The sequence below is a fragment of the Falco rusticolus genome, chromosome 8 (genome assembly GCF_015220075.1).
Source record: "Falco rusticolus isolate bFalRus1 chromosome 8, bFalRus1.pri, whole genome shotgun sequence".
Taxonomy (NCBI): domain Eukaryota; kingdom Metazoa; phylum Chordata; class Aves; order Falconiformes; family Falconidae; genus Falco; species Falco rusticolus.
The window spans coordinates 61,031,992-61,051,278 of NC_051194.1; the positions used below are offsets into that span (position 1 = coordinate 61,031,992).

The window sequence follows — 19,287 nt, forward strand, 5'->3', positions numbered from 1 at the left end:
TGAAATAATGGTCATGAAATTCAGATTCCAGTCCAGGATTGTGTTATTGAGTCCAAGGGGATTTTATTCATTGTTTTACTGTTTGCTTAAATATGACCATCTGGACAGAGAAAAGAAAGAATCTTTCTGTGACATTTTTTTTTACAATAATAATGCCAATAACTCTTCCAGTTATTCATGCTGGCCAAGCATTATTGGAAAAGGTCAAGTCATTTTTTTTTAAATATTAAAAATCATTGAAGAACATAATTAGGGTTTAAAAATCTCACTGGAAGAGTTTCAATATTATTACCAAACATTCCTTATTTTCTGAACCCCATGCAGCTCATATAGCGTGGAGCTTGTTGCATGTCTCATGACCTTCACCAACGATGAATGGTGAGAGAAGACTTATAAGTTAACTGAAAGGATGAAATTAATATTCTTCCTCCTACCTGGTGAATGAGGATATAACATTCTCTCATTACCCCAGGTGATACATAACTACTTATTCCATGTGAGGTAGCAGTAGTCGAGCAGGAGAGTTATCCCACAGCTTGAGAGTGCCTTCATCCAGGAGAAAAGAAATACAGAATTTAGAAGGCTTCCCCATATGTTTTAAAAAAACCAAAACCACAGATGCACACATAAGAAAAACCAACCAAACAATAAAGACCAAAACCCAGCAACACAACACAGGTAAAAGGGAAGAAGGATCAAAAGAATTTTGTGTTGTGTAGTTGTACCTCTGTAGGACGGATTTTGTGTTAGGGATAACAAGGCTCAGGCAGTTGTGTAGAGATGTAGATGCTTGAGGGTGGCACCTCTGTGTTAGACTTCGGTATCTAAAATTTCTCTTTTTAATTTACTCTTTAAATGTTGTCAGGTTGTCAAGATTTGGATTGGAAAAGGTATTTTCAGGGATGTCTTCTGGAAAATACTGATCCACCGTATCCCTCTCCTTTACAGTGGAGAGAGCATATTAACGCCGGCAGACTTTCAAAGATGCTGATCTGTGAATATATCACCTTCTCAAGTCCCAGAGGAAAAGTTACCAAGTGATTTACTCTACAAAAGATCATCCTGTTTGCTATAGTGTTTGCCTGGTTTTAAAGAAACAACAATTTTGGGTGCAAGATGGGGAATGATTAACTCATTAGTTTATTCCACTTTTTCACATGACCTGGATATTATCTGTAGGATACTTGAAAACTTACATTTTGTGTAGAATGTAAAACGCATTACTTCATTGAATACAAGTTTAACACTAGATGCTTCAGCGCAGCAGGAGGACCAGTGGAACAGGGACTTTTCAGATCCAATTAACACTTACTTTGCTGTCGTTGTTTCAGTAATAATCACAAACATTGCCGATTCAAGGTGCCAGCTTCTGATTTCCGTGCTAGTGCCTTGATTTTTGCCAGTTTCACAGGCTTTTACAGGAAAGCAAGGGTTGACAAAGTTAAGCTTTGGGTTGGGTTTTGGTGTGGTTTTGTTTGGGGTGTTTTTCTCCTTTGTTATGATAAATATTTGGCTGTTAAAGAAGAAAATTTGGCCTTTATTTTTCTATAAGGCTGGCTCTAAGTGCCTACGCACCTTGTGTGACAGCTGTCTGATTTGGCTTTCTGCTATCGTCATGTCGTGCTTGCACGGATGGATGGGAACTGCTCTAGACATGAAAACTTGATGCTTTGGCTCAAGAAAGGGACAGGAGGAGCTTCTTGAAATTATTCCCTTTGAGTTTATCTGTTGCTGTTTCAATTTTCCCGTTGCCTGCTTGTTTCAATTTGTTTAGCACTCCTGAACAGGTGAGGCACGTAGGAAACAGTACTCGGAAACAAAAGGTTTTAAATCATTTAACTGACGTTAAGCATCAGGTCTGCCTCCTTGACTTTGCAAGAAAGAACCCAGAAACGTCGCAGCTAAAGAAACAGCTGTCAAAATATTGAGTCGACTTGTTTACTACTATATGGTTATTTTCTTGTTTTGCTGCCCACACTGATAACGGACACTCTTACCTCATAGAAGCTGCCCTTTCTGCACGCCAGGTGGGACCGTTCCCGGGCTGTGCGGAGGTTGTCCTCAGGGATCAGCGAGTTCTCCTGTGCCTGTCAGGGCAGCTTTCCACCATGGTCCCACCTGCCAACTGCTGAAACAAGCCAGAAGCCCAGGGCTGAAGTTCTGTAACTTTGCCTCCCTCGTTCCCATTGCCCTGCTGTCCCATGGTTCCTGCAGCACAGTTACCCCCAGTCATCACGCTCCTATCCAGGTGTGAGTAGCAGAGCCAGCGGAAGGTCTCTCTTGCGCAGGGCATCCCACACCCATCTCCAATGTCCTCCAGAAATCTCTAGGATTGCTGATGTCCTGCTGTGTTGCCCTTCCAGCAGGTCCTGGGGTGGTTGAAGTCCCCATGGTTACCTGGGGCCATGAAGTTCCATCATTCTTTAAAGAAGGCTTCCTCATTTCTTGGCTAGGTGTTCCGTAACAGGCACCCACCACTATGTCTCCCAATTTGATCCCAATGACTCTGCAAATGCCTGGAGAATCCTAATTCCTCCTGCATGTTTCCCACGGTGTATAGGCACTGGAGATGGACTTGAGGGACCTGCAGCTTGCTCAGGGGCAGTACCACCCCTCCGTCCATGTGTACGTCCTCTATTTCCACACTCGCTGGGGGCTCGGACTCCACCCCTCGAGCTAGTTAAAACGCCGCTCGCTGCTTTGCAAGCCTGCTGGCAAAGATGCTCTTGGCTACTCTGTCAGGTAGATCCCATCTCTTCCCAGCTGTGCTCACCCTCAAATAGGGTCCTGTCGTCACAGAAACCAAAGCTCTGCCTGCAACCCACCATGTAAACAGCTGCTCAGCCTCAGTAATAGCAAAGGAGGAATTTCATAGACCCACAGGCTGGCTGGTGGGAAGGGACAACCCAGACCATCCAGTCCCAACCCCTGCCCTGGGCAGGGCCACCTGCCACCAGAGCAGGTTGCTCCCAGCCCCATCCCACCTTGACCCCCTCAGGGCCGGGGCTGCTCGGGGCAGCCTGCCCCAGCGCCTCGCCACCCCAGCAGAAAAGTGTCTCTTCCTAATACCTGATCTAAATCTCCCCTTCTTTCAGCTTAAAACCGTTACCCCTTGTCCTGTCACAGTCATTTCTCTTGCTGCTTCTTCTCCCTGTCAGAAAAGAGCTTTGTTCTACCATATAAATGTTCTACAAATGCAATTTTCTTTAACCATTTAGATGAAACTTGAATACTTTTTTTTTTTTAAATAAACCACATATGAGTTCATGTCTCTTTTAGAACTATCCAGAAACTGTGTAGGTCAAAAATCTATAGGGAAGTCCAGTCCTTGTCTGCACTTGGTGGCACATTTGGGCATGAAGCTGGCTTTTGAGTGCTGGCTTCCTTGCTGCTGAAGCGCCAACCACGCTGTCTTGCCTTCGCTGTGTGCCTTGTACAAGAGGGATAGTTTTGTCTCTCTGTGGATAAGCAGAAAGACCAAACTGTCAGGCTGGTGGCGAGGTGTTAGATCAGCCCTGGCTGATTCAGCCTGAGCAGCGAGAGAAGTTTGACTGCTCCGTCCTGGGCAGGGCACGCATCCAGCTCTTTGCTGCTGCACCTTGACTATTGCTCTTACGTCAAGTAGATGACGCTTAGCTCAGATACGTGTCTAGTCTGTAATTGCGTGTTCTGCTTGCAAGAAGCTTTAACTTTTTTACTGTAAAAACTTTTTATTGTGAACAGTCTCCAGTGTGGTTAGGAGAGCTCAATCTCAGCTGACGCAGCATCCCACCCTTCCCGTTGTTGTAAGGGGCAGGATCCGATACTGATAACTTACAAACAGTGGTATAAGCAAGCTGTGGGTGTACTGGAGACGCTGGTGTTTGCTGTAAGCTGGTGGAGAAGGTGTTGCTAAATCTCTGAGTGAAATCCATGGCAACGCTGCCAACAATTGGCTTCCAAACCAGAATTAGGGTCCGTGGGAGCGGATCTGGAAAAGCCTCGTGAAGGCTGCATGGCCAAAACTGAGTAATTGCATTTTGTTCTAACTGAGCTCCTTCTTAATCACCATCGAGAGAAATTTGTGGAACCAATTTTTGGTTGTTTTTCAGTGAAAGGCCTGAAGTTTAGCCATATCTAATCTAAACAGCACGTACTGAGGATTGCATTGTACCTTCTATAGATGGAATTTGTTCTGAGGTCCACTCAACAGCAGAAAAAAAAGAGAGAGGGTTGTCAGATGCGATTATGTGGTAGTAACAATTAGCGTAGCTCCAGTCAGCTGAGATCCTGTGCAAGTGTGGTGGGATATTAAAGTGGGCAGCCAGGGACAGCTACAGATTTCTGCAGCATTTTGTGAAGGCCAGTGCTTTTCACACAAGGGCAGGGCTAAAAGGAAGGGAACGAGAGTATTGCTGCTGCCAGGGGAGGATGGTGGCAAAGGGCACAGGTCTGTGCAGCATCTGTCACCAGACCAATACTGTGCTGTCTAAAATTTGTGGTTAAGATGCAGAAGGTCTTTTACTGGAAAATACCTTTTTAAAAAAAATATGTATTTTTAAATGTTCCTAAGGCTGCTATTTTAAAATATAAGTAAGTAAATGACTCCCTTCAGGTGTTTTTGATGAGGATAAAGTGCTCAAATGCTAGGGTTTTTTCTGGATACTTTTTTCCTTGGAATCTGAAAATCTCTATGCACTTTTTAAACTTTACTATGAATGTTTTTGTGAACAAAGAAGGAGCTTTAACAAACAGAAGGAAAAAGAGAGTTTTAGTAGCAGATAAAATTTTTGACAAGCGAAGAAATGTAAACCCTTGGGCTTATCATTTTGTGGCAACTAGAGCTCGAGCCTAGATCTGAGTTGGTTGATGTGGCAAGTTGAGACAGTTGTTTGAGAACAAGAAGAGTAAGGTGCTCATAGAGAGAATTCGATGGGGATGCTTTAACAGTATTTCCAGTTTTGATTGAAATTAAACAGTATCAGTACAAAAGAGGAGATTAATAAATGAGTAAGCCAACAGTTATATGTAAAAGCTAAATAAAAGGTGAGGCAAATAGTCTGAGAATATTTCAGAGACAACATAGTGTCCTCAAAAGAGAATATTTGGGGCAGCCACCTTCTTTGTCTCCCCAGGAAAATGGCATAACTGTAAGTGGGGTGTCCTGTCTGAATAGGTGCCAGGGAGCAACTGCCTCTGGATAAAAGCAAACAAAACCAAATTAAATAAATTTTGTTAGTTTGACTTACCAAGTTTATTGGCAACTGTTGATATGTAGCATTGTGAGGACTGAGATCCATGAGACCCGACTGCAGGCCAGTGTATAAAACTCGGATTCTGCAAATGCACGTTGTGGTGGGACTTTAAGGGACTCCTGCATTGGGGAAAAGCCCAGGTTCAGTGTGCTCTTAGAAGAATTCCTGTCTAGAAGGAAAATACTCAATTATGCTGCTGTTAGTTGGAGCAATCCATGCTCTTTGGTATCTCTGGGCATACAAGGGTCGTTACTGGAATCCTATGGGATTTGCTGTTCCACGCTGTGATGGGAGAGCAACGCAAGCCAACGGAACCCTGTGGCCACCCAGCCAGGTGAAGCCCCCGTGTATTGCGGCAGGTGTCACCTACAGCAGCAAAGCAACAGACTTTCCCCCTCCCCCCCTGGCCCCGAGACCAGCACCTAGGCTGCGCTACCCTGCGTGCCAGCGGCGTGCAGCAGGCAGCTGAGCTCAGGCCAAAGGCATGTGTTTGACGTGCCTCCCGCTCCTCTGACCACCTGGCGCCGCGTGCAAGGCGAAGCTGCAACCTGATGCTATAATGCGTGACAGCCAGGTGTTCAGCTTCGCCGCCGCATACGTCAGCAGTACCAAACTTGATGGGCAGTGGTGTGAAAAATGATGACGATAACGCTAGCGGGAGAGCAGGTTGCTGTTCGACTGAAATGGGAATAAACCTTTAATCCAAAGGTGCAGGTGCTAAGGCATAAGGGAAGCCTTTGCTCTCATGCCGTGGGGTACGATGCTTGCAGAAAGAGCATTATTTCAGGGTGCTTTACGGCACTGAACTTGCAGTGCTCTCTCCTGAATACTGTTGCTTTGTTGGGAAGGTAATTGCTCCTCTCTTAGGTGAAAACTAATGAGGGGGCGGCCGGGGGAAAATGACAGTATTTCTTCAGGAAGAGTTCAGGAATTGAATAATCCTAACCGCAAGCTGTTAGCCAAGTCATGAGTAGTTATATTTTGGATAGCTACATATTCAGGTTATGATGCAGCAGATTATGATGATGTTAGATTTGCTTTAAAACATCTATTAATCTTGGCAGAGAACAGTCCTGTTCAGTTTAAGCATTTTTATGGTAGAGGAAGTCAAAGTTTAGCAAATGCCTCCAGTATCATCCTGGATTTAGGAAAACAACATCTTTCTTGCTGTCTTGGTTACATCCCATCAACTTATTTAACTCCTTTAAATTTCAATTTTTATATTTATATTACATTTGGTTCCTTGAAATACATAAGGGCAGGCCATCCTTCGCACACAACTGCTTTACAACGAACATTACACCGTACCTGATTTCAGTATATTGTTCTGTTTGTGTCTCCCAAACTGCCTGTTTTAAGTTTTGTGGAACCTGTCTACCAAGTAATGCCTCCAGGGTGCTTTCCCAGATACCCTTTCCGCACCATTAGAATCTTTAAGGGCTCTTATTGATTTTACTGGTGAAACATGGAACGTCAGGTGCGTTTCCTGCCAAAACTGAGCATTATTATGCTTTCCTAACCAGAAATCCTGACCAGATCTCACCCAAAGGTCACACAGTGTTTGTCAGGAGTAGCAGAAAAGGCAGTTCTGAGCCAGGGCTTGTCCCTCTGCCTTCCCACAGGCAGGGCTCCTACGTGCTGAATGCCTGCCCCTCCTGAAGAGGGGTTGGCTTTACTTTTGGGCACTCAGGGTAGTATGATAAATACAGTGGAAAAGCAACAGGTTTGGCATTGAACATGGTTGTTGACTTGTAAGTGAAAGATATTTCTATAGGGAGAAAAGGTGATAGCTTTCAGGGTCACTGGTTACTTTGGATGCGTAAGGAGATTTAGAGCACAAATAGTCTAGGTTGAGGTTGACTCCTGGACACTAAGCTATTTCATTTTCTCTGGAAGCTACTATTTTGAAAGCCTGTATAGAGTGAATTATGTCCACTTCTGAAGAAAAGGAACAGTCCTTCCTGTAGCCTCATAAAGCTGTGGTGGTCAAGGTTGGGGAAAGTCAGCCAGATTTACACACAAGATGCTGCAGAGCTCACTGCTGATCCCGACATCTCCTCTACAGAGGCCTTCAAGGCTTGCTGTCATCGATACTTCTGGAATGCTGAGAAACCGACTGGAGAATGCCTGCTGTAACATTCTGCGTACCTCAAGTTCACCCTGCCCAGCCACCAAACAGATGATTCTGCTTAGTTTTTCAGTACCCCTGGTGATTAATGGCAGTAGTTGACTGCTGAATGAACCGTATGTTTGCACATCTCCATTGCTTTTTTCCCCACAGGATTGCTCCAGCAGATGCACTATCAGTTATTTTGTGATTATTTGGAAAGAGCCAAGAGCGAACAGAGCTGTGCTTCTAGCCTATTCAAATTCGGACGTTGGCCTGTAGCCCTAACTTATTCCTTTGAATCTCGTCAGGGCTTTTATATACTAAACGGGAGAGACAACCGGCGCTTTAGTGTTTCCAGAGCTTGTTCACATCTTATTTCTATGGATTCAAACATGCCACGGGTGCATTTGGAGGGAGAGTTACAGTCTTACTGCTTACAGGGGAAGATTGCACAGAGAAGCAGATGCAGTTGCATTAGTAATTTACTGAGTGGTTCTTTGCCATGTGTCTTATTATTAAATCAATGTATAGATACCTACTCGCTGCAGATAACGTTGCTGGGATGAAGCTAAAGCGCGAGCACGCAGCTAACTTGGGTCAGTTACAACAGGTAACCAAGGTTCTTCATGACATCTTGGCTGAATCACGTAGGTACGGTGGTGTTTCGAAGTAAACTTGTCATGTAAAGCTTCTAGTTAGTGCTTTCCGTAACTAACTTTTTAAAATTATTGTTCAGTAAATTTGTAAGTGGAGGTGGGATCATTTGTTTGTCCATCCAGTGCTTCCCATTATAACACCCTGCTTTGCCTTGCTGTAACTTTAACAAAATGTAGCTGCCTGGAGTGAACTGTCCAAGCCTAGTCTCAGGCTGATTTCTTTTTTAAAACATTTAGCCAAAAGAGCTCATTCACATCCAAGAATGAGTCAATTCAATAATTTCCCTGATTAAAAAAGAAACCACCCAAAAAAATGTACAAAACCCCTGAAAACACCGATGAACAATCTCAAAGACCAAACCTAGGCTCTACAGAGCTGAGGAAAAGCCACCTGAAGCTATGAATGGATTTGGCCTTTAGGTGTTCCTTTGAAATCTGCTCGTATTTAGCAAAACAGTATATCTGCGAAAAACTGCAGCTTGCATATGCTTAGTGGTGATGACTTCTGTGTCAGCTGTTAAATTCCCCCAAGGCTGCATTTCAGCATGTTGGAAGGTTTCCCCCCCAACTGCGCAGAGCAGAAGTGGGACGGATGGGATCTGGTTAGCGGGCAGGAGGGGGTTGCTGCCGGGGGGCTGCTCCCCCTGCGAACGGGGTCGTGGGGCAGAGCGTGGAGGCGGCTGGGGGCAGGCTGGGAGGTGCCATGGAAAATGGGAAGAGAAGTGCTGCCTAATTCACCGTGTAGCTGGAACCAGGAAAGTGGTAGGGGTAGGATGGCACTGGGAAGGGCTGGCTCCTGCTGGAACTGGGCAAGCGGTAGGTGTAGGATGGCACTGGGAAGGGCAGGGAGGGGAGGAGCTGGGCAGTAGAGCCAAGGGGAAGAGCTGAAGTGGAATCGAGCGGAGGAACCGCTCCATTGCAGGTGTGCACACACATCTTGGGGCACCTGAACGCTGCCTTGGGAGGCTGGATTCTACCTGTGTGGTTCCTATGAGGTTCTTAACATGCCAGGCAAGGAAACGAGGCTGTTTATTGCTCAGAAATTATTCCTCGTTGCCTATTTTCATCTTACACAGCTTAACAGTGAGATCTGAGTGACACATTAAGCAGTCACAGATGCTGCTGAAGTCTTTAGGACCTGAGCCTTGGAAATATAAGGATGTACCAATAAGAACTGAATGAATTGTTGACATCTCATATTGATTGTCAACAAACACATCAATTATGAATCACTCAGCAGCTAAAATCAACGAGATGAAAGGCCAGTGTGTGTTCCTTGGGTAGCTGCTTCTTTGTGAGATCAACATTAAAAACATGAGAGCCAGGACTGCTCTATGAGAGTTTCAAGTTTGCCAAAATATGAAGGACACATACTGCATAAAATTTCCATGGACTAAAATTTTTCTGAATGTCAAGATGGGAATGTTGGTTGGAGTAGATGCTTTTGGGAATTCATATTCTTTCTTTTCTCGTTTTTGGTTTATTTTTGTTTTTACAGATACCAGCAAAAAAAGATCCCATCCCTTCTGCACCACATTTGTGCCAGGTACGGTTATTACCAGGCAGCCAACGATGTCACTTATGGGGGGTAAGTGAATTTACGTTGGCTCCAGTTTAGCTATTGTCAGTAAAAATAATCACGCAGGTGTCGTAACGGGACTTCGGTGCAGACTGGGAACATATTTTGTTTGCTATCGATTCTGAAATCCGTGCTGCCGCACCTCTGCGGCTGTTGCCATATGAACTGACCCAATGAAAGCTCGTGAAGGTCTCACCACGCAGTACCACGGGGGTTAATATGAAGTCTCTGCATGGTTTAAGAGGCTTTTGGTACACCACATGCAGAGAAAGACTGTTGGTGGTTCATATGGGCAGGATGGGACCGTTTGATGCCTGGATATCACGAGTTAAAAGTCAAAGGGCAAAACGCTGGTCCCCCTTAAAGGCAGTGGGACTTTGCTGCTGCAAAGCTGGGATTTCTCCCTTAACTCTTGGTTTGGCAGAGGAAGGAATTGTGTTGTACTTTTACTTCTTGTGGCTTCACCAAGGCTCTGTATTCTGAGAGTTTTTAAATTCTGTTTTACTTGCTCTGATTGTGTTTTGTGGGAAACTAAATTGCAAGTGTATTTAAGGGCCCCAGAGACCTGTCTGATGAGCTACATCAGGAGAAGCCGAACATCTGCTCGATGCTCGGACACAGCTTTAGCAGAACTCCTAATCGGTCGAAAGAAACTGCAGAAAATCTGTTTGCTTTTAAGTTCCAAACCTCATCGCTCAAACTTTAAATTTTAATGTGTTTACAATACAAATTTAAAAATAAAAGTAGAAAATGCGATACAAAATATTTACCACCTAGGCAGAAAATATATGAAAGAGAAAGGGAAAGAAAACCAAGTGTTTCTTGTAGTTTTAGGGTGGTTTAACACAAAGGGAAATTCAAAACTGAATTCTGGAATATAACAAAAATGTGTATCATACTAGCATGAAAAGGTTTTAACAGCAATTGTGTTGTTAAACACCTGTTTCATCAGCTGTATTTCACATGTGAAATGAAATGGACTTTATAGTAAATAGATATTTTTAATTTCAATTAACAATTTTTTACCATAAGAAAAAAAACGTACAGAATTTGTGTGGAAATCTGTGTCCTGCGTTTACTCAAATAAAGATAATACTTTGCTGCAAACTTTTAAATATAATAAAATGCATTTAATAGCAATCTTTCATGGTATCATCGTTATTTATGGACATAACATTCAAAGTATGGAAATTCAGTTGTGGATCAAAATGACCGTAAAAACAGTAACCCAAAGAACCTTACAAACATGTCAACACCCATCATTTATCACAGATGGCTCATACCAATGTAAAAAACATATAAAATGTAGTATAATTCTCAACATATGGTTTACTTTTGCTGCATTGTTCCTACATATTATTTGTGTTAAAATCCAGGAAATTATATTATGAAGAGAATATTGGTTTTTGTTTATTAAACTAAAGTACAGGTTAAAGTCATTCTTTTCTTGTGATGAACATATACCAACAGTGATTAAAAAATAAACATTTATTTACAAAATACTGATGCATACATATTACACAAGTCAGTTATATCAAAGTGGTTGGTTTTTTAAACAATATCTGTAGCAACCAACTATTTGCATTGGTTTATCATAGTGCAAATGGTAATGTTGCAAAGGCAAGTTGTAATGTGGGGTTAGGATTTGACTGTCAGACTTCTTGGCTGCCTTTTGTTTTACTACGTCTAGAAAATCAATTCCCTTTCATTTAAAAAATAGCTATTTCTTGCGAATGTTGAATAGTGTACCTGAGGATAGGGCAAATTCGTTATTAGTCTAAATTCTTTCACTTAGATAACTACCTTTCTATTTACTCAGCCTGCTTACGTAGCACCATTGCCATTGATAACTAACATACTAATGAGAAAAAGGAATGGAAACACGCTAAATACACTATGCCATCCCTAATTTCAGGATTTGTCCATTTATGTGGAATTTCATCTGATACGTTTCACAATTCTGCACTATATATTCAAGTGTTTAAGGATGATTCTGGTGGTGTGGTGTAGTGGTGTATAGGTTACCAGTATATATTTTTCCTGTAAATACAATACTAGGTGAAGCTGTGAAGAAATGGCCTTAAAAGCCCACTCCTTCGGTCCACAGGTGAGAAGGAGCTTGCTTTTGATTGCCAACACGTACTGAAACCTGCGTGTAAATTTGCGTCAGAATGAGTGAAATATTGGTTCCCTCACAAGGTAAGAACTCGGTGTGATAAATCCGGTGATTTTGATCGTAGCTTTTCTGTTCCGCCAGCTCGGAGGCAGCCAGCGGGTGACTGTAGCGTCCTTTAGTTCACGTTCCTGTAGCTGCTGCTGCGCTAAATCTGTCCGATAGCCTATCATACAGCGTGTAGGATGTCGGCAATGCCTAGCGTACGTAACTTCACAGTTTCAAAGACTGGTGAGGGGGTATAGTGTTAATTTTTTATTTTTTTTTTCGGTAGCTTCCACAATGTATGAAGCGGTGGATCAACCGACGATCTCATGAGCACCCGCAGCGATCTACAACCATGGCCGGTATCTTGCCGTATATGATTTGTTCTTTGCCGTTGAAGTACAGCATGTTTATGGGGGACATCTTGGTGGGCGTGCAGCAAGGGCCTGCCGAACCCCTGGGGTTCGCTTGGTGTACCAGGTGCGTGTGCGGGTACTTTTGTAAAAACACAAATTCGCATTCTCCGGAGCAGTAATTGGCTTTGTATCTTTTAGGTGCGATAATCCAGTCCCATCCAAAAGCTTCAAAATCCACGGTCAGCGGGTAGCGACAGCATCGGGATTCTGTCGAGTGCTCGTCGCAGTCGAGGCCGAAATCTCTGCGGGACCGTTTCGGTGTGTCTGTAACTCTGACCTCTAAAAATGGGTTCTGCGAGGAGAGGAGAAGGAATCTGAAGCATTACTGAGGTAAGCCTAGGTTCAGTAAAAACGTGCAAATAAATAATAGTTCAGACAGAGATGCATCATGTTAACATTCTCAAATCATGCTCACAAACAAAACTTGTCTTCCTGCAAATCTCTGCTACAGTTGATCTCTGCTTGAGGATTATTCCTATTTTTCATGCTGAGGACAAACATTTCCCTGCTGTTTCCTCTATAAAGAGCTTTAATTCCTGAGCATCTGTTCCTGAAATCACCATTATCTCAGTGTTAGCATCATTTCTGGTAACAGCTAAAAGAACGTTTCAGAAATTTGGAGGATGCTGGGTTTTGACTTTCGATGTGGGTTTGGTTTTAAACTCAACAAGAGCTTTTTTTTTCCTCTCCCCACACCCCCTACCCCCCTTCTCTGCAGAAGAACTCCCAAAGGGAAACAAATAACTCCAAAAACTTGCAAAGGGCAGGACCAATTGGTGTTGGTCTCCCTATTGTGAGTCCTTCTGAAATTGCCTCCTTCAAAATCATACTGAGTCGAGGCTTTCTGGGTATCAAGGAAGGCTTCTAGTCCAGACCAAGGAGGACAAAATTTGCTCCATCACTGCTGCTGTGCTTAAATGACTGCAGTAGAAAGGAGCATTTCACTTGCTCGTACGGGTTGCTGATACTTCACAGCTTTCCCCCCTGCCGGAGGGCTGAATTTGCTGCCCTGGATTTGGAGGGGCAGCTAATATTTTGACTCCCGAAAGAGCCCTGTGGCCAGGAATGTACTTTTGGCAGATCTCCGAGCCACGTGCCTCCTACTGAAGGTGTGTTTCCACCGTCACCAACTGAGAATAGAACGAAATTGCAACCTCCGCAATCATGAGTTTGAAAAAGCTCCCAGTTTTCTTCCCTTCCGGACACAGATTTCAGCCCCGTGTGTCGGTTTGTTACTGCCCCGTGAAGGAAGACTGTTCCTGAGGAGTAAATAACAGCCTGGCTAATTTTGTTACTTGGGTTTGCGCCTTCCAAGATACCCGCCTTCACAGCTGCAAGTGGTCCAGCTGCTGGAGATGCTCCTCCCAAAGGTAAATGACGTGGGGAGGGGCTTGGTGAGAGGAGCGTCCCTGTACTGGCAGCTGCTGGGGACCAGCCAGAGGGAAGGGAAGAGAAAGTTCCTTTCCCGTTATCAGTTATCAGCCGTGCATTTAACCCTGCCCTGCTGCTGGATCGGCTTATTTTCATAGATGATGGCAACTGTGGGTTATGCACGTGTGTTATCATTTGGATGGATGGAGGCAGTGAGGGCATTCCTTGTCATGATATCCAGCTGGCCTGTTTCAAGTGTGGGAGATCCACGTCTGTACTGGATCTACAACTATGTTATCACAGCGTTTTTCCTTTAAGTTCTCTTTAACTGCATTATACTGCAATGAAGTTGCACGTTACATAGCTACACAAACACGATTGGACTCGATGATCTTAAAGGCCTTTTCGAACCTAAATGATTCTGTGATTCTATGATAAATAGATTGACCTAGTGCACAGAAGTAAAAGTCAAATAATATTCCTTATACTTCATTCGAAGGGAGGGATGTCCTGGTTGTGATAGGTTCAGGAATTTTTATAGGCTGTAGGCGATTAGTGAGTTGCAGAAACAAACAAGGAAAATGCTGTCATTTAACAGGTATACCTCAGGTTTAATTTGCTCATCTATACTTGCAAAAAGAAAACCCAGGTAGTTATTTTATGCTCTTCCTCATCATTATGACTCATTTATTGAATCAAGCAGAATTCCTCCATTCAAGCATTTCTAATAGGTGGAATGATGCACTCCATCACACACTGACAGGTGCAGAACTTAACACTCACGTGAAGACCTGTTCTTATCTTCATAAACACAGATAATTCTTGCTGTTAACAGGAAAAATATGCATACAGAGTAGGGAGAAACTCCCTCGCTTTCTCAGCAGTATCAGAGGCATCTTTCCTATCACTGAAAGAATCGACTGTTCTTTTGGCTTTATGCAAATTAATTGCTCATTAAGCAGTATTTGCTCTCAAATTTGAAAACAACATCACTTTGATAGTGCCATCCGTCAGTAATTACCAGAACATTTTCTAGTTAATGCCTCTCAACACCCCCCCCGAAGTGCTGCTGCGATTTGTCGCAGGGAATCGAAGGCAGAGGAATGCTGTTGATTTTGACATGATCAGAGAGCCAAGAACAAAAGGATTAGATACACAGAAACGTTATCTTCCATTCCCTAAACAAGTCTACCATTTTATCCTTAAAACACAACTTAAATGCTTTCCAATAAAACGCAAGATATGTAAATGGGATTTTTCTAAATAAACTTACCAATCCATCTTCACCTGGTCCTGGGAAAGTTACAGCAAGATCTCGTCCATTCTCATCAAAAGCTTTTATTTCGATGCCTAAATTGGATTCAGGCTGTTTGAGCCAATTTTGCAACACTGTCTTCACATCAATACTCTGCCAAATACCAGTGCCTGGGTTCATGTCAAGTTTCAAAGATCGAATTCCAGTATATCTTGTACCGTCTTTCATGGGTTTAATAAGTCTCAGGATCTGCACAAACACTGTTGTAGGTTTTTGGACTTGCCTCAAGTATATCCACAATTGTGCCTTTACTACTTTGTTATATTGTATTTTAGAGCTAAACTTAAAGAAGCAACATTTTGGTTTTCCCTCCATTTGTACAAGAAAATCAGCTATAAATGAATGGAAAGAACAGATTACTAAACAGGGAACAAAAAAAGAAATATGCATATATAAACCCCGATTTATTTATTTATTTTCCAGACCATGCATAAAATCTTACAATATGTTATAAACTGTACTGGTAACAAAGGGGATTTAACTTAAATCATTTTCTGTGGTTTATGCTCCGCAGCAGCTTTAATGGATGACAACAAAATCATTACGCTATCACCTGAAAGTAGCATAATGTGGCAAGGAAACGATGCTCGGTTTGTGAACAGGCTGCAATAACGTTTGGCTCATCATTTTCTAACCAGGTGTGGCTGGTGCCGCCTGCTCGGTGGGCTCAGCAGGGCAGAGGAGCGCTCAGGCTGCAGCTGGGAAATGATAGGCAAGCAGGGCAAGGTGCGTGCCGGGGAGGAGCTGTGCAGTCCTCCGGGTGCTCAGGGCTCTGATCCCTGGTACTGGGGCTGGGGGCTGACCTGTACCACTGCAAAAAAGCCTCTTTCCCACGGGAGAACTCGGGGGGGGGGAGAGGGCACAGCCTATTCTGCTTGGCAGTGACTACTACCGGCTCGCTTCTGCTAGTCATCTCCTGAGGACCTTCATAAAGCACGCAGGACAGCAACCTCACGTGAGCTGACTCGACTTGCCTGCACGATCTGCCTATTTCTTATCTAATAAATAGCCTGAGTGTGCTCCACATTGTACAGACAGAGGCCGCCGTGGGCAAGCCAGGCAAACACTTTAATTTCCCCCCTGGAGGCGGGGGGGAAATAATCGAGAGGCTATTAATCTAAGGCTCGTTTTGTTTTCATTTGAACAATATTATAGGAAAGTCACGTGCAGCGCTGCGCTCCTCCTTCCCTTCCCGTAGCCTCCGGGGCAGCTGTCATACCTAGCCATGGCAATATCTTTCCATGCCAGGATAAAACGGGTGGTACCGACCTGAAACGGTGCGGGGCTTTGGCATTCATAAATCTCGCCACTTAAGGTACCTGTCTCTGGTGCATTTAACAGAGTTCAAGGGCTTTTTATAAAAAGCAGGAAACGAACTCGGTTCAATGAAGTAGAATGACTTTCCTTCAGTCACTGCAATTATGTAACCACTCAATTAAAAATAGTTATAAACCCTTGGATGTAATAGGCTGGGGTAAAACTGCTGGCAGACCTCAGCCTTGCAATAAGGCTGCAGTAATACCTTGCTATGAAGGACACATCTTACTAATTAATTAAAGTTCGACAATTTTACAGCCGAAGTTACTTTTTCATCAATGCGTATGTTTTTAGCTGGCCAGAGCAGCTGATATTATTCTACCATGCTTATTGTAAGGATATCTGTGGCTGCTGACATGCCTTATACGTCCTGTCATCTTTTTCCTTTTTGACATCATATTCGTGTTATTTAAATAAACCAGCTGCCATAGCCAAATACTTCAGCTGATGAAGAACATAAGATACTATAGTATTAGCCGTGCAAAAGATACTTGATAGGAGCCGTAGCAGATGTTTAGCACTCAGAAGACAACTCAGAATCTGCTCATTCAGTAAATGCCTTCATTCTTCCTTGGCACATCTACTGGAGCTGACTGCTATAGCATGGACTTTTTAACATTTAAATCTGTTACACACATATTTGCTTTAAATCTATAGTTTTAACTCAGGGGTGGGTGGTGCTAGTTTATGGGATCGGCAAAGAAGCAAGAATTTAACTCTGTACTTACACTTGCCATAACGTGTTGCAGTTAGGTGGGTCTGGTGCTCTGAGCTGTATTTCTGCCAGTTTCTACCGCTTCTAAAAATACTGGGCAGCGAAACCTCCCTCAGAAAAATACACTTCTCTTGTTATCTGCGCTCGTACTTTGCATCTGCGCTCGGAAATGCCCTGAGTCCTGCAGATAACAAAGTCCCCTAAACTGCAGACCTCCCTTTGCTTTCTAAGGCAATGGGCAAATCCTAAGTGCTACAGGGCACACGCGTTATTAGGAGCCGAAAACCAAACAGTAAAACAAAGGATCGCAACACGGTCGTCTGAACCTGGCTCGAATTCTTTAGAAATAACGCTCTCCTCCCTCCCTCTAGCAGACTCCAGCCAGCAGCCTGTTGGGAGAGCCCCAGGAGGAGTTGCGTGGCTCCACAGCGGGGAGACAACTCTCTCGGAGGAGCAGCGGAGGCGAAAGCAGCAGGGTTACTTACACTCCGTAGGCATTGTGATAATCGTTTCGGTGGTGGCATGATAGTCATCGTCTTCCAAAGAGCCATCGCTACTGTCGTCCCTCTGGACGTCATACTGATCAATCAGTTCCTGTAGTGGAGGAGCTTTGGGTAAAAGTTGTTTAATAACATCCCTGCTAATGTTAGGAGCTTGCTCCAGGCGCAGTTTGCTGAGGATTTGAATTTTTATGGCTTCTATTCTGGAAGATTTTGTATTCTGTCTCCACGTACAAGCGTTGCACAGTCCATCTTTTTCAGCGTTCTCTGCGGGCTGACTACCGTCATCGAGAGCCACCGGATCAACTGAAATCAGCATGAACAGGTAAATACAAACACAGATCGCTAGCTTTTGCATGATCTCACATTCAGTGCAGCGCTTTTCCCTTTTTTTTTCCTTTTTCTTTTTTTTTTTTTCCCCCTTGTTCCCCTCCCCCTTTCCCTTTCAGTACTGAACAGATCCGTGAAAGCAAATGCAATCTGAGAGACAGCTTGCCACACTGGTGTACCTTATATATTCCAAGGGGGCTTTTTATACTCCAACTTTGATTAGGCTCATGTCGTCAAACCCGAGGATTGGTTGCTGTCCCAACAATGAATCTGGCTGTCAGAGGGTAAAGCCCTGTCGATCACAAGTCACTAGACAGCGTTTAGTTACAGCCAAGGGTGAGCTGATTTATCTGGGCGCTTCGCAGAGGATATGCCTTCGCATGCTGAAAGGATATATTTCCAAGTATTGCGGGCAGCAGTACTGAAAGACAGCACTGTCATTCTTAAATATATACCGACCGTGTGCTTGTACTATGAATCAAGGCAGACCTCCCCTTAAACCTGCTTTCGGCTTCCACCAGCCTTTTGGACTTGAAAGTTTGTGCTATTTAAGAGAAAATCCCGAGGGATTACTGTTAGCAGGCAGGAAAAAAATACTTTAGGGATGCATTGCAAACAGCGCTAATTTACGCTGTTCAACAACTAAAGCATATTCAGCACTTCCAGTTCAGAAAACCTGAGTGGCTTTTCCTGCTAGGTACCAGCCAAAGCAGTAAGGAGGATTTTCTGCAAACGTGACTCGAGGTGAATGCAGATCTCATGTGTTTGCCCCTTTAGCATGTATCAAAATCCAAGGAGGAGCAAATCCTTTACTGAACTCATAGTCAGTTATGAAAAATGAGTCTGTCCCTTCATTATGCTGTCACCGGGTCAGCAGAATCCTGGGCAGTAAATTAAATATCGAGAGGTCTTTAGTAGCAAAAGTATTTTAAAGCAATATCTTTAGCTAATCGCTCTGATATTACACAGGAACAGCCCAGCTTGCTTCTTCCATTATTAGCAAAAGCATTAAAATACTTAAAACATTTAAGTCTACTGTCAGGATAGCCGCTTTTTCCATGTAATCTTTTATTTCTGTTCAAAACATCTCTGTGGGATGCCAATTTAAGCGATACCTTTCTGCACTTTCTTTTGCTTTCTACTCAAATACTTGTAAGTTCTTTGTATCCTTATGTTTTCAGAATTAGAGTTTTGATACGCTTTCTGCATAAGAGAGGTACATCTAGATGTGATTTTATACTTAGGGGTTACGGCTTATAAAATCTTACAGCAATGTAGCTTGCATTTGGTGTGCTGTTAGCGTGAATTGTGGAATTCACACTTAGCTGGGGGGGGCTGGGGGTTACTGGTCAGCATAGGCTGTCTATTACAGCAAACACAAACCCTGGGATTCATATATATTGTATATATCTGTATATTTGCAATCTGTATTACAGCAAAGGGAAATCCTGGAATTTCATGCAATATGCCAAAGTTTGCCTGCTTGAGTCTGGACTGAATTGTCTGTTTCTCACTGGGCTTCTCTTCTTTTCCCGTTCTGAGTACACCTAAAAGGGTGGCAAACGGGGGTTTTTTTGCATATGTTC

The 19,287-nt window shown here is 43.5% G+C and overlaps 1 protein-coding gene across 1 annotated transcript; it reads right to left on the reverse strand.

Annotated features, from left to right (window-relative positions):
* Positions 1 to 10,688: 10,688 nt before the first annotated feature.
* On the reverse strand, positions 10,689 to 17,767 carry MSTN (myostatin). Its single transcript, XM_037396897.1, has 3 exons — positions 17,357 to 17,767; positions 14,798 to 15,171; positions 10,689 to 12,445 (listed from the first exon to the last, which is right to left on the reverse strand). The coding sequence occupies exons 1-3, from the start codon at positions 17,727 to 17,729 to the stop codon at positions 12,065 to 12,067; spliced, it is 1,128 nt and encodes a 375-aa protein (XP_037252794.1). The 5' UTR covers positions 17,730 to 17,767; the 3' UTR covers positions 10,689 to 12,064.
* Between the last annotated feature and the right edge of the window lie 1,520 nt (positions 17,768 to 19,287).

Excerpts from the sequence above, each read along its gene's own strand:
- MSTN (XM_037396897.1), bottom strand. The coding sequence starts at position 17,729 with ATGCAAAAGCTAGCGATCTGTGTTTGTATTTACCTGTTCATGCTGATT. Across the intron at positions 15,172-17,356 it reads TATCACAATGCCTACGGAGT|CTGATTTTCTTGTACAAATG; the intron begins GTAAGTAACCCT and ends ATTCATTTATAG. Across the intron at positions 12,446-14,797 it reads GACCAGGTGAAGATGGATTG|AACCCATTTTTAGAGGTCAG; the intron begins GTAAGTTTATTT and ends CTCTCCTCGCAG.